The sequence below is a fragment of the Micropterus dolomieu genome, linkage group LG03 (genome assembly GCF_021292245.1).
Source record: "Micropterus dolomieu isolate WLL.071019.BEF.003 ecotype Adirondacks linkage group LG03, ASM2129224v1, whole genome shotgun sequence".
Classification (NCBI taxonomy): Eukaryota; Metazoa; Chordata; class Actinopteri; order Centrarchiformes; family Centrarchidae; genus Micropterus; species Micropterus dolomieu.
This window is the reverse complement of record NC_060152.1, coordinates 18080494-18090817: the sequence shown is the minus strand read 5'-3', so window position 1 is coordinate 18090817 and position 10324 is coordinate 18080494. Positions and strand designations below refer to the sequence as shown.

The following is a 10324-nucleotide window of genomic DNA, read 5'->3' as shown; positions in this document are numbered from 1 at the left end:
TAATGTGAAAGTTTGAGAGGGTGTAATATAGGTCCGCGGCCTGAACAATGCAGCCTTTGTTTCGTGTGTAATAGTTTGTGTATATTAACTCCTAAGAAGTTAAAACATGCAAAATCCCGAGGGATAATTTGTGCCAGAACCAGAATAAGTTTCTAATATAAGGAAGACGAACACACAAAAAAAAAACCGAAACAAAACATGGGGAGGCTTTTATAAAATCAAACACCTGGGCAGCTTAAAAAGATCCTGCACTGAAACCTGTAAATTCACACGTAGGCCTGTGCACAGGATGAAATGGAGTTGACCCACTTAAACTTTTATTCACGTTTATGCCTGAGGGAAAGAGTTTGAGGATATACATCAAAACTTTTGGAGCTGAGAACATTAAAGCAGCACACAGTAAGGAACATTGAAGTCATTTAAAAAAGCGGGGAAAGCATCTTTAAATGGGAGATTAAATTTATTTTCACGGAGGCTGTTTTGCTTTTTGGAGGTGGTGTGCTTATAGTTTGCCAACCTTTTTATTTACCCCCAGTTACATCGCCGAGCACGGCTCATCATGCCGCTTTCTTTAAATTTATGGAACGTGATGTTCTGTAAAATTTCAATAAGTGGCCCCCTAATTCCTCCTTCCTAATTCACTCTCATTTAACTTTACCTTCCTTCCGCTGTCTTTTATTATGGAGGGGGCGGTGGGGGGTGGAGGAGGGTGGAGAGCTGTCTGAGGCGCTCTATTGATGACCTCATGGTAGTATGTGGCAGTGCGGCGGGACGGAGCCTCTGATTGGTCGCCCGTGTCACAGCGGCACTTCAAAGCCGGAGAGAAGCCTACAATTGTGGAAGAATGGGCGGAACACATCATTGTATTGCACACCTCTAAAAAAAACAGTGCTCTGATTCATAAATATAAAAAGATCCTCTGAGGAGGGCAGTGTTTTGTGTGATGGCAACTTCACTTCTAGGGGTGAGTCGAAAGGACTTTCTTACTGGTTTAATTAGTTCTTGTCATTGTCCAGCGGAGGGGGATTAAACTTACAGCAGCCGCAAAGAAGCAGCAAAGGCAGTGCGTCGCTTATATTTTCAGCAAGCGGTTCGCATGAGAAAGCTGCGGCTCTGTAGACTGGATAGAAGTTTGTCCTGGTGCTCAAAACACGCATGTTTTCCTTGGTTTCCTGTTTGGCATGCATTTGTAAGCGCTGTGTGTCGCATTTCAGTTGTCTGCTTTCTGTTCGTCCAGGTAGGAGGTGATAATAATCTACTGTAATCACACAAAAAAAGCAAACCAACCGCTAAAACTGGGAAAACAATTTACTAATTTACCATTATCTTTCGAGCTGAAACTGCATATCCTACAGATGTGTGTAATTAACCTGTTAAACTTGTTAGACTGAAGTCACTTACAGCTTTTCTTGTCCTTTCAGGAGGAGCCGAGGTTAGGATCGACTCCTTTAGCCATGTTAGCTGCAACATGCAACAAAATAGGGAGTCCGAGCCCTTCACCGTCGGCAATATCGGATAATTCCTCGTCATTTGGAAAAGGCTTCCACCCGTGGAAAAGAGCCGCTGCCAGCAGCTGCAGCCTCGGATCCGGCCTGTCCGGCTTCGGTGTGTCCCGGAATGGAGCCGGCATCTCGGACTCTTTCGGCACCAACAGCTCCCCTGGATCCAGTGCTTTTTCCCTCACGTCTGGTACCTCATCTAGTTCACACTTTGGAAACGATTATTCTGTTTTCCAAGCCTCGGTTTCGAACAACTCTCAAGAATCCAGCCACCAGCCGGTTTTCATCTCGAAGGTGCACACCTCAGTGGACAGTTTGCAGGGCATCTATCCGAGGATGAGCGTTGCGCATCCCTACGAGTCCTGGTTCAAATCGTCTCATCCCGGTATCCCCACAGGGGAGGTTGGAACCACCGGAGCCTCTGCGTGGTGGGATGTGGGAGCTGGATGGATTGATGTTCAAAACCCTAATGGAGCAGCACTACAAACGTCCTTACATTCCGGTGGACTCCAGACCTCCTTACACTCTCCTCTGGGCGGATATAATTCTGATTACTCGAGTTTAAGTCACTCTGCTTTCAGTACAAGTCCCTCTCCACACCTGTTGACAACCGGCCAGCACCTGATGGACGGTTTCAAGCCGGTGTTATCCTCTTATCCGGACACAACCCCCTCTCCCTTAGCCGGGGCAGGGGGTACTATGCTCTCCGGGGGTCCACCTGCATCTTTAGCGGGGTCTCCGAGGTCCTCTGCCCGACGGTACTCGGGCAGAGCCACCTGCGACTGTCCAAACTGCCAGGAGGCGGAGAGACTGGGACCGGCGGGCGCCAGCCTCCGGAGAAAAGGTCTCCACAGCTGTCACATCCCCGGCTGTGGGAAGGTTTACGGGAAAACGTCACACCTCAAGGCGCATTTGAGGTGGCACACCGGCGAGAGGCCGTTTGTGTGCAACTGGCTCTTTTGCGGGAAGAGGTTCACGCGCTCCGACGAGCTCCAGCGACATTTACGCACACACACCGGGGAGAAAAGATTCGCCTGTCCGGTGTGCAACAAGAGATTTATGCGTAGCGATCACCTGAGTAAACATGTAAAAACTCACAGCGCCGGGGGATCCGCCGGCTCTGGCTCCGGGGGGAGCGGAGGGAAGAGGGGGAGTGATACCGACAGCGAGCACAGCGCGCCGGGAAGCCCCCCGTGCCATTCCCCCGACCTGTTGCACCCACCTGAGTCAACCCAGGGAGTTGGCATGAACGGCCTCTAAAACTCCCCTCAGTGAAGTAAAACTGTAAAACAACAAAGTGCTGTGATGGAATTGCCCGAGAGGACATGAAAGTGGACATACTTTGGTGTATGCGAAGTGCTTCATCATGAGTGTTGTCATTTAATGAGAAAATAGGCCTATACGTTTATTTGACTTTTTCCAAGTGTTTAAGACTACTAATTGCATAATTCCATAGCTGTACCATCAGAAACTTCTCATTATCTGCGGTGTGAAAGTGTAATCAACTTATTGTGGGCACACTGGGACAGGGCACAACAACAGAACCTTTTTCTGCGGCCTCGTCCTGAATTCCTCCTTGATGTTGTATTTCCCAGGGTATGAGAGGAGAAGATATAAAAACACTGCTGTGAAAATAGGCTTGCAAAGTTGTGCTACTGCTGTCACACATATTGTTCAAAACCAAACTGTGGCACTTTATTATCGAGCAGGAGAGATTGTTCATTTTTGTCCCCGTGGGTGGACTGCTCGGTACAGAACAAATACCTGTAGTGTGTGGTAAGGTAGGCCTATGGGATGAGATAGTTTCGTTATATCTGTCTGATCCCATCAACCGTTTGATAATGGAGGAGCAGTTGTAGGTTTATATCACATATTGCTATTCACTCCACAGCCTACAGTGTGTGCGCCAATATTGTAAGTAGGCCAGTTGAGGTTACTTACAACTTCGCTGCAAAATGTGTTGTACATAAAGAGAAATGTAGGTTAGAATAATTACAGACCAATGTAAAGGTGAGTAATGTATTTGTCCAGGAGACGATTTTGTATAGGTATTTCTAGTTGTATATGGACTCTAGTAAATATTTGAAAATATACGGAAATGTACTTGGATTTTTCTTTGACATGATATGAAATGTATTGTGGGGAGTTATATTTAACCACGAGTTTTCTTGTATTTAGGGGTCTATCATTAGGCGCACTTTGAATTTATTTGTAAGGTTTGGAAATCATTTACTGTTTACCCACTCATTTAATTTAAGTAAGCATGTTGTAAAGTGATTTTAATTTTACAATGATATTTTTTTCTTCCCTCCGAGAATGGCTTTTTATGTGAGCCACTCAATAAAGTCGGTATGAATTCAGAAGCAGTTGATCGACTCATTTTGTTTGATTGTTGAGTCGATAAAATCTAATCTTTTTAACGGCACACAAGATAGTTTGGAATTATTAGATTGCATATAATTTATTCATTTATATTATAACATAATGATGTATTTTTAGCCTAATTGATGTGAATGAATACAGATATTGCGTTTCATGACCCCGAGTAGAGCTGGTGGTTTATAGCCTACACGTTTTTCAGGCCAAGGTGGGAAAAGGGCCTGCAGCAAGATCAAGGCCTCACCCAGAAATTCATTACAATATCAATAATAAAATCAACAATTAATTGGAGCGCATGCTTTAATAAAAAAGATAGGTACACGTCAGTGTTGTGGGAATTTAAATTCACGCTGAATTCAACTATTTCCGGTCTATGTCTGCTTTTCTGTTGAGTGTGAAAATTAAATTTGCCTGAGGCCGAAGTTAACACAGGTCAAACACACCTAATTGTATTAACCCACCGCTTTATTTAATAGTTGCATGATAAACATCATGTAATTTACTGTATTTCCAAATATAGCCTGCATACTGTAACTTTTCTTTAAAATGTATATTTTTTTTTCCCAAATTCCAAAAAATATTAATTCAGAAGTTGTTGTTTTTTTCTTCAAACTTTCTTCCTCAACAGACCTCCTTCCAAAACAACCTTTTCCTTTACTCCGAATTGTGTTGTTAATAATGCGCAGTGGCTTCAGTGTGTACAGATAAATGCTTTTATTATTTACAGTAGTCTGTAAACATTTAAACAGTGAAATACAATTTAAGAACACATCATCCTGTGGCAAGGATTCTAGTTCCCCGTTAGGTTGGGGCTTAATTTGACTTAATCTCAAATTGGACAAAATCTTTCCCTTTTTAGTAAAATTCCAAATTATCAGTAGGCCTATAGGCTTTCAGAAACTACAACTTGAATTATTTTTTTCATGATCCAATTTGGCCTATTTATCTTTATTTGTTGTTTATTTTATCTTTTATAGGCTAATAATGTAGGCCTATATTTAGACTTAAATACCTGTTTGAGGTCACACAATTTGGCATTTATTTCCATTTAGGCAACCTGGATGTTTGATAATGTTGTATTTAACTGATAACAGAGATAACGCCAGTTTTTCATATTTATATTCTGGTTTCCGGGGGATTTCCGCATCAAAGGGCCTCCTCTAAAAACTCATAGTGTGCGCGTTGACGTCTAAATCAGCCTCTAAACTGAGTAACAAAAATGAAAAGCATGGAAATTATTTTTACTGTGTTTTCTGTGTCTTGGGCTTACCGTGACGGGCAAACGCAAACCGGTAGGCTATCTTTCAAACGTCTGGTAGACTGCTTTTTGTGCACAGCGTTGTAGCGCCATCTAGCGTTTCCCCGTTCAATAACAGTAATTCAAAGTCCAACCGTGATCCACTTATCCTAAGCAATGGGTTTGGGTTCTTGTGTTATTTCAGGTAGATGAGAAAGCTTATCCTTATTATTTAAGTATGTTCTCTTGACGTCTTGCTGCGTCATACCAATTTTAATTTAAAATTTTCAGAGATGAACACATTTCCACATCATGAGATGTGTATGTTGGATGAGGACAACATAAGGTGATCACAAGTTCACCCATCTGACCATCTTGAATCACCCATGCTGCACGTCTGGCTTACTGTAGATGTGTGTCAGTCAGGGTGGATGCACAGTCTTAGGATAGAAGCTCATTAGAATGAAATGTACTCAAAATGTTTGAAACAATAAGCAACTTGAAACTCTCCAGTTCAGAGGATGCCTCATTTTGTTGCAGTTCATGAGGACATCTCATCAAAGCTATGTCCATCACCCACACTCTTCAACTGTTTTGTGTTGGAATTCCTGGGAAAGATCCACAATGAGCATTTGGCGGTCTGTTTTCTTTCTTTCTCTCTTCCTTTCTCAATTGTATTTTATATTTAGTGCAGACACATACATACAGGAATACAGGACGTTGCAGCTAGGTCCACCTTCGTTTCCTCTTCTCCTATTTCCTCTCTTGTGTACATGCTTTTCTTGCGAGGGTGCAGTCAAGCAGAAAATGCTGCAGGGACAATAGCCAAAGTTAGAAGTGAAACCAAGTTTCAGGGGGGGACTAAAATAGCAGAGCAGAAGGGCTTTGGCTGAAGAAATTCTGCCTTTGCTGGGTCACAGAAGCACTCTGGCATTTGGGATTTAATTATAGAGACATTTAAGGCCTGCAGCATAGTTACACTCTGTAGGACGTGGATTCCTCAGAGCTCAATTTAAAAAAATAAAATTTGATTCCTTTATTTTTAATATTCACAAAATAATTAAACTCAAGGTTATAGTTGTTAGATGCCATGTGTACTTACAGGCTTTATTTTGTCTTTGTTGTAACACAAAATACAGTTCAAATTTCTGTGTCTGCTGCATTTATTTCAATAAAGTCAGAGACGAGAAAAATATTTCTCACCACTCAAGGGAGCAAATATACTGTGGGGAAACATTACTACTTGCTTATGTAGTCAAGTTCTTTTAGTATAAGGTTTGACATATTAGGTTTAATGTGTATTTTAGGACCCCCTCGAAAACGTGATGGTTCATCTCAAGGGATTTGTCCTATTTCATAAACTTGTATAATTTATTTCTGGTTTATTTATGATTTAGGGGAAACGTTTTCAAATTCTAGGCGAGAGCAAACCTGGGTTTAAGATTAATTTGACAATGTTATTTCCTGATTTATCATATTACCATAAACTGCTATTAAAATGTGTGAAATTATAAATCCTTTACTGTTTTTCTCAAACTGGCCTTGAACATCTGAGAGAGAAAAACAGTCCTGAAGTTTTCAACTGCCTCAACAGATGACTCAAATATAAACAGTCAAAAAACAATAAATGAATAAAACAATTCAAACGAACATAGTCATTTCAGCCTGACATCTCAGAGTGCACGGCTCTGTGTTGACATGCTATTAACACCTTCCCAGACTGTTGCAGCATCACCTGGTCCTCAAAGGAATTTGAATTACGTTGGCCCCAGCACACGTGCCAGGATGAAGACGGTGAGTTGCCAACTGTGGATGAAGGCCACAGCAACAGCTATAGTCAGAGCACACAGTGTTGGCAGCCAAACCCAGCTTTGAGCCAGTCACTTAGAAAGCATGAAAGAGAAATAATATTATTCTACAGTGGATAATAGAATATTTTGAGGTTAATAAAAATTTAAGCTGAATCACAGTCTTGACTGAGGCATCATGGAAATGCCAGCTGTTACTGATATTACGAGATATGTTGGGTTTTTCTAGCTCTACCAGCAAATCATAGTGTTGTGGTAACACCTCTCACCGATGATGCATCTGTGGCCAATTTTGTGGTTAAAACCACCAACCGCACTGTCATTGTCATCAAACCAACCAATCTCATGGGAAAGGCAATTTGACAAGGTTAGGAGGTTAGTCAAAATAATTAACAGTAATTGCTGCAACACTAACAGGGGTGCCCTTATACAATGCCTTCAGCAATTTAGATTCATTTAAGTCACAGGTGGTGTTTCACCTGTTTCATCAGTGAGTGGAATGCAGACTGAATCTCAGTGGGAGAAGCTCAGTTGGTTTTCAATTTATAAGCGTCATTACATCAGTGTCTATAAAATAAATAAGTTCACAACAGCATCAAAGTGCATACTGTTCTACCTGAAAACAAACTTCTGAGAGAACACGTTCAATGAAACAGAGACAAAAACATGAAACAGACTGCTGCACTCAAGATGTAGGTTCCCACAGCAGGTTAGGCCTGAGCCAGCATCCTGTCAAAGGTGATACAAGCTAAAACAAACAGGTTTACCAAATCCTTCCTATCACTATGACACTGATGGACTGTGAACACTATACTGCAATATAAATCTGAAGATCTGTAACAGCAAATATCACAGTGAGAGCTGCAACAGTTAGTCGATTAATCAAGTCGATTTTCAAAAAAATACATTTGAAGACATCAGCATGGACACTTTTCACTGTTTTCTGGTGTTTTATAGACCCAAACATTGATTGATTTACATTTACAATTACATTTACGCTTTTATCCAAAGCAACTTACATCTGAGGAACAATCATCTACAAGAGATCTACAAGTAACAACAGACACTAGTAAGAGCAGCAATAATACTAGTAAGAGCTATAAATGCATACGGCATCAATGGGATAGATACCTAGGGGAAGCAATAGGAGTTAACAAAAAGTGCAATCGAGACAAGCAAGTAAGAGACAGAGGATGAAGAGCACAGGAAACGCGTGTTAGAGGTTATGGGTTAAAGGTGTTGTGTTATAAGAGAAACTGTACTTGGATTGTAAAAATAAACAGCTGATTAATCAATCAATAATAGTTGCAGCCCTAATCACTAGGCTTGTGTACCTTTTTATACCTGCTGTTGTGTTTGTATTTCATCCTCTCATAGCTACAGCATATAACAAGTTTTAAATATTTATTTTGGCCTTTGATTTTTCTAAATCTTGTAATTTTCTGAATCACTGCGTCTGCTTTGTTGTACGTAGACAATTCCTGACTTGTTGGATTGGTAAAAAATCTTAAACAGACATCCGCTCACTGGTTTTAGAATAAAAAACTAACAAATGAATGGTAGAGAAATGGCTCCACATAGTGGTAAAAACATATCAGTGACAGACAGCGTGTCTAAATTGGAGCTTTAAATTTCATTTGTCTTACTATTAACTTGATGACAATGCATTTCGTTATCCAGGGAAAGTAGGAGCAAGGTAGGTTGGCTTTTTTTCTCATTTCTCTCATGTTAACCTTCACCTCCAGTGAAATGTGAACATCACCAGCATTCGTTTCTATGCAAAAAGTGAGATTAGCGGGCTTTGACAGAGGAAATTACACAATTGTGAATTACAAAGTGATAAATCTAATCTGTATGAGATATTTAAAATAGAGCAGAATAGTTCTTTAGATGCAAAGTGCACCCACACAAAAATGTACTTTTAGCCTAAAAAATACATTTTCCAAAGTATAAATACTAAATTAGCCGCAGGGAAGTGGCATTAACGTTATACTGTTGTTGCAACCCACTCTATAAAATAATCTGTTCCTTGATTTTTTATCTCAGTTGGATGTAGTAACAGCATCAACATGAAAGTTGAAAAATTAAATTCTTTTAAGAAATAAAGGACAATGGCTCGTTGTTGTGAAGAGATTAAAGTAATTTTAAAAAACACGTTTCACTATTGTTGATAGGCCCTTTTCCCACCAGACATTTTGACCTGTGACAGAGGAAAAGCACAGTTTTTACTAATAACGTTAACGATGGTAAGTCATGACAGTGCAACAGTGGGTTATGCACAATACCAGAATCCATCCATCCATCCATCGTCAACTGCTTATCCTGCATACAGGGTCGCGGGGAATACCAGAATCCTGAAATTTAAACAGCTAAATGGAATTCATTCCTCATTCATTTTATCATTTCACCCCTGCTTTTCCTACTTTGATGGAAACTGTCTAGTTTATTAAATTATGAATCTGGAGTTATTCTAAACTTTTTTGGTGTCAATGAATTTTATGAAAACAGCAACAACAATAACAATGTGTTTATCTGTGCATCTGACTTTCTACCTTCTCCACTCTACTTTTAAAAAAGTAAATAATTTCCTAAAACAGTTGGGCACAGTTTTTAGCAAAAAATATTCAGGGAGGAGTAAATAGCCACCTTTTATGTGGCACAAAAGAATAAGCTATATCAGGCTTTGGATACACAGGCAATACTTGTTTATAGGATTAATTAATTCATTCATGTTTGTCTTTTCATGGGATTTGTTGAAAGTTAAAATGAATCAAAAAAATAGAGCATGCCAACAAGCTACTTATCCCGTCAATATTCTAAAAACAGCCACAAGGGAGCAGAATTTGCACACAGATCAGTCCTCTGTTTTAGCAAATTGATACACATTGATCTGACTCAGAGCTGATAAGGAAATTATTGTGTTTTGGTGTAATGCGGGAAATATGCAGATTTAGTATGCTTCATATTTAATTACTTAACACCATGCATGAATGACATAAAACAATGCTACAAATTAAAAATGGTCACATTTCAACATTCAGTGGGTCCTACGCTTGACCATACATTTTACAAAATCATTTTGCCTGTAGGGGATGTTAATTAGTCACGCTGAGATCCAGGATACTGCAGCCACTGACCATATCTGCAACATGAAAATTCATAATCTCCTCAGGAGTGATTAGTTACATTCCTTGGATGCCAGGGCCTGCATCCGAACAGTTCTGATAGGCCATTTCAACTTTAGCTTGGATATTATTCATCAGCGAAGATAACAGCTACAATACAAACAGAAAGCATCTCCCAAAGATATAACTGAATGTATAACTTTTCATACACTTTGGTATGCGACTGTTACATTTTAGAGGTAATCTGTGAGCTGTTGAAATAGTGGTTTCCTATTA

At 40.1% G+C, this 10324-nt stretch overlaps 1 protein-coding gene across 1 annotated transcript; it reads left to right on the top strand.

Annotated features, from left to right (window-relative positions):
• The first annotated feature begins 831 nt into the window (after positions 1 to 831).
• Positions 832 to 3893, top strand: sp8b (sp8 transcription factor b). The gene is made up of 2 exons (XM_046045385.1): positions 832 to 964; positions 1422 to 3893. Exons 1-2 carry the CDS (start codon positions 944 to 946, stop codon positions 2757 to 2759), a joined length of 1359 nt encoding a protein of 452 aa, XP_045901341.1. The 5' UTR covers positions 832 to 943; the 3' UTR covers positions 2760 to 3893.
• Positions 3894 to 10324: the final 6431 nt, after the last annotated feature.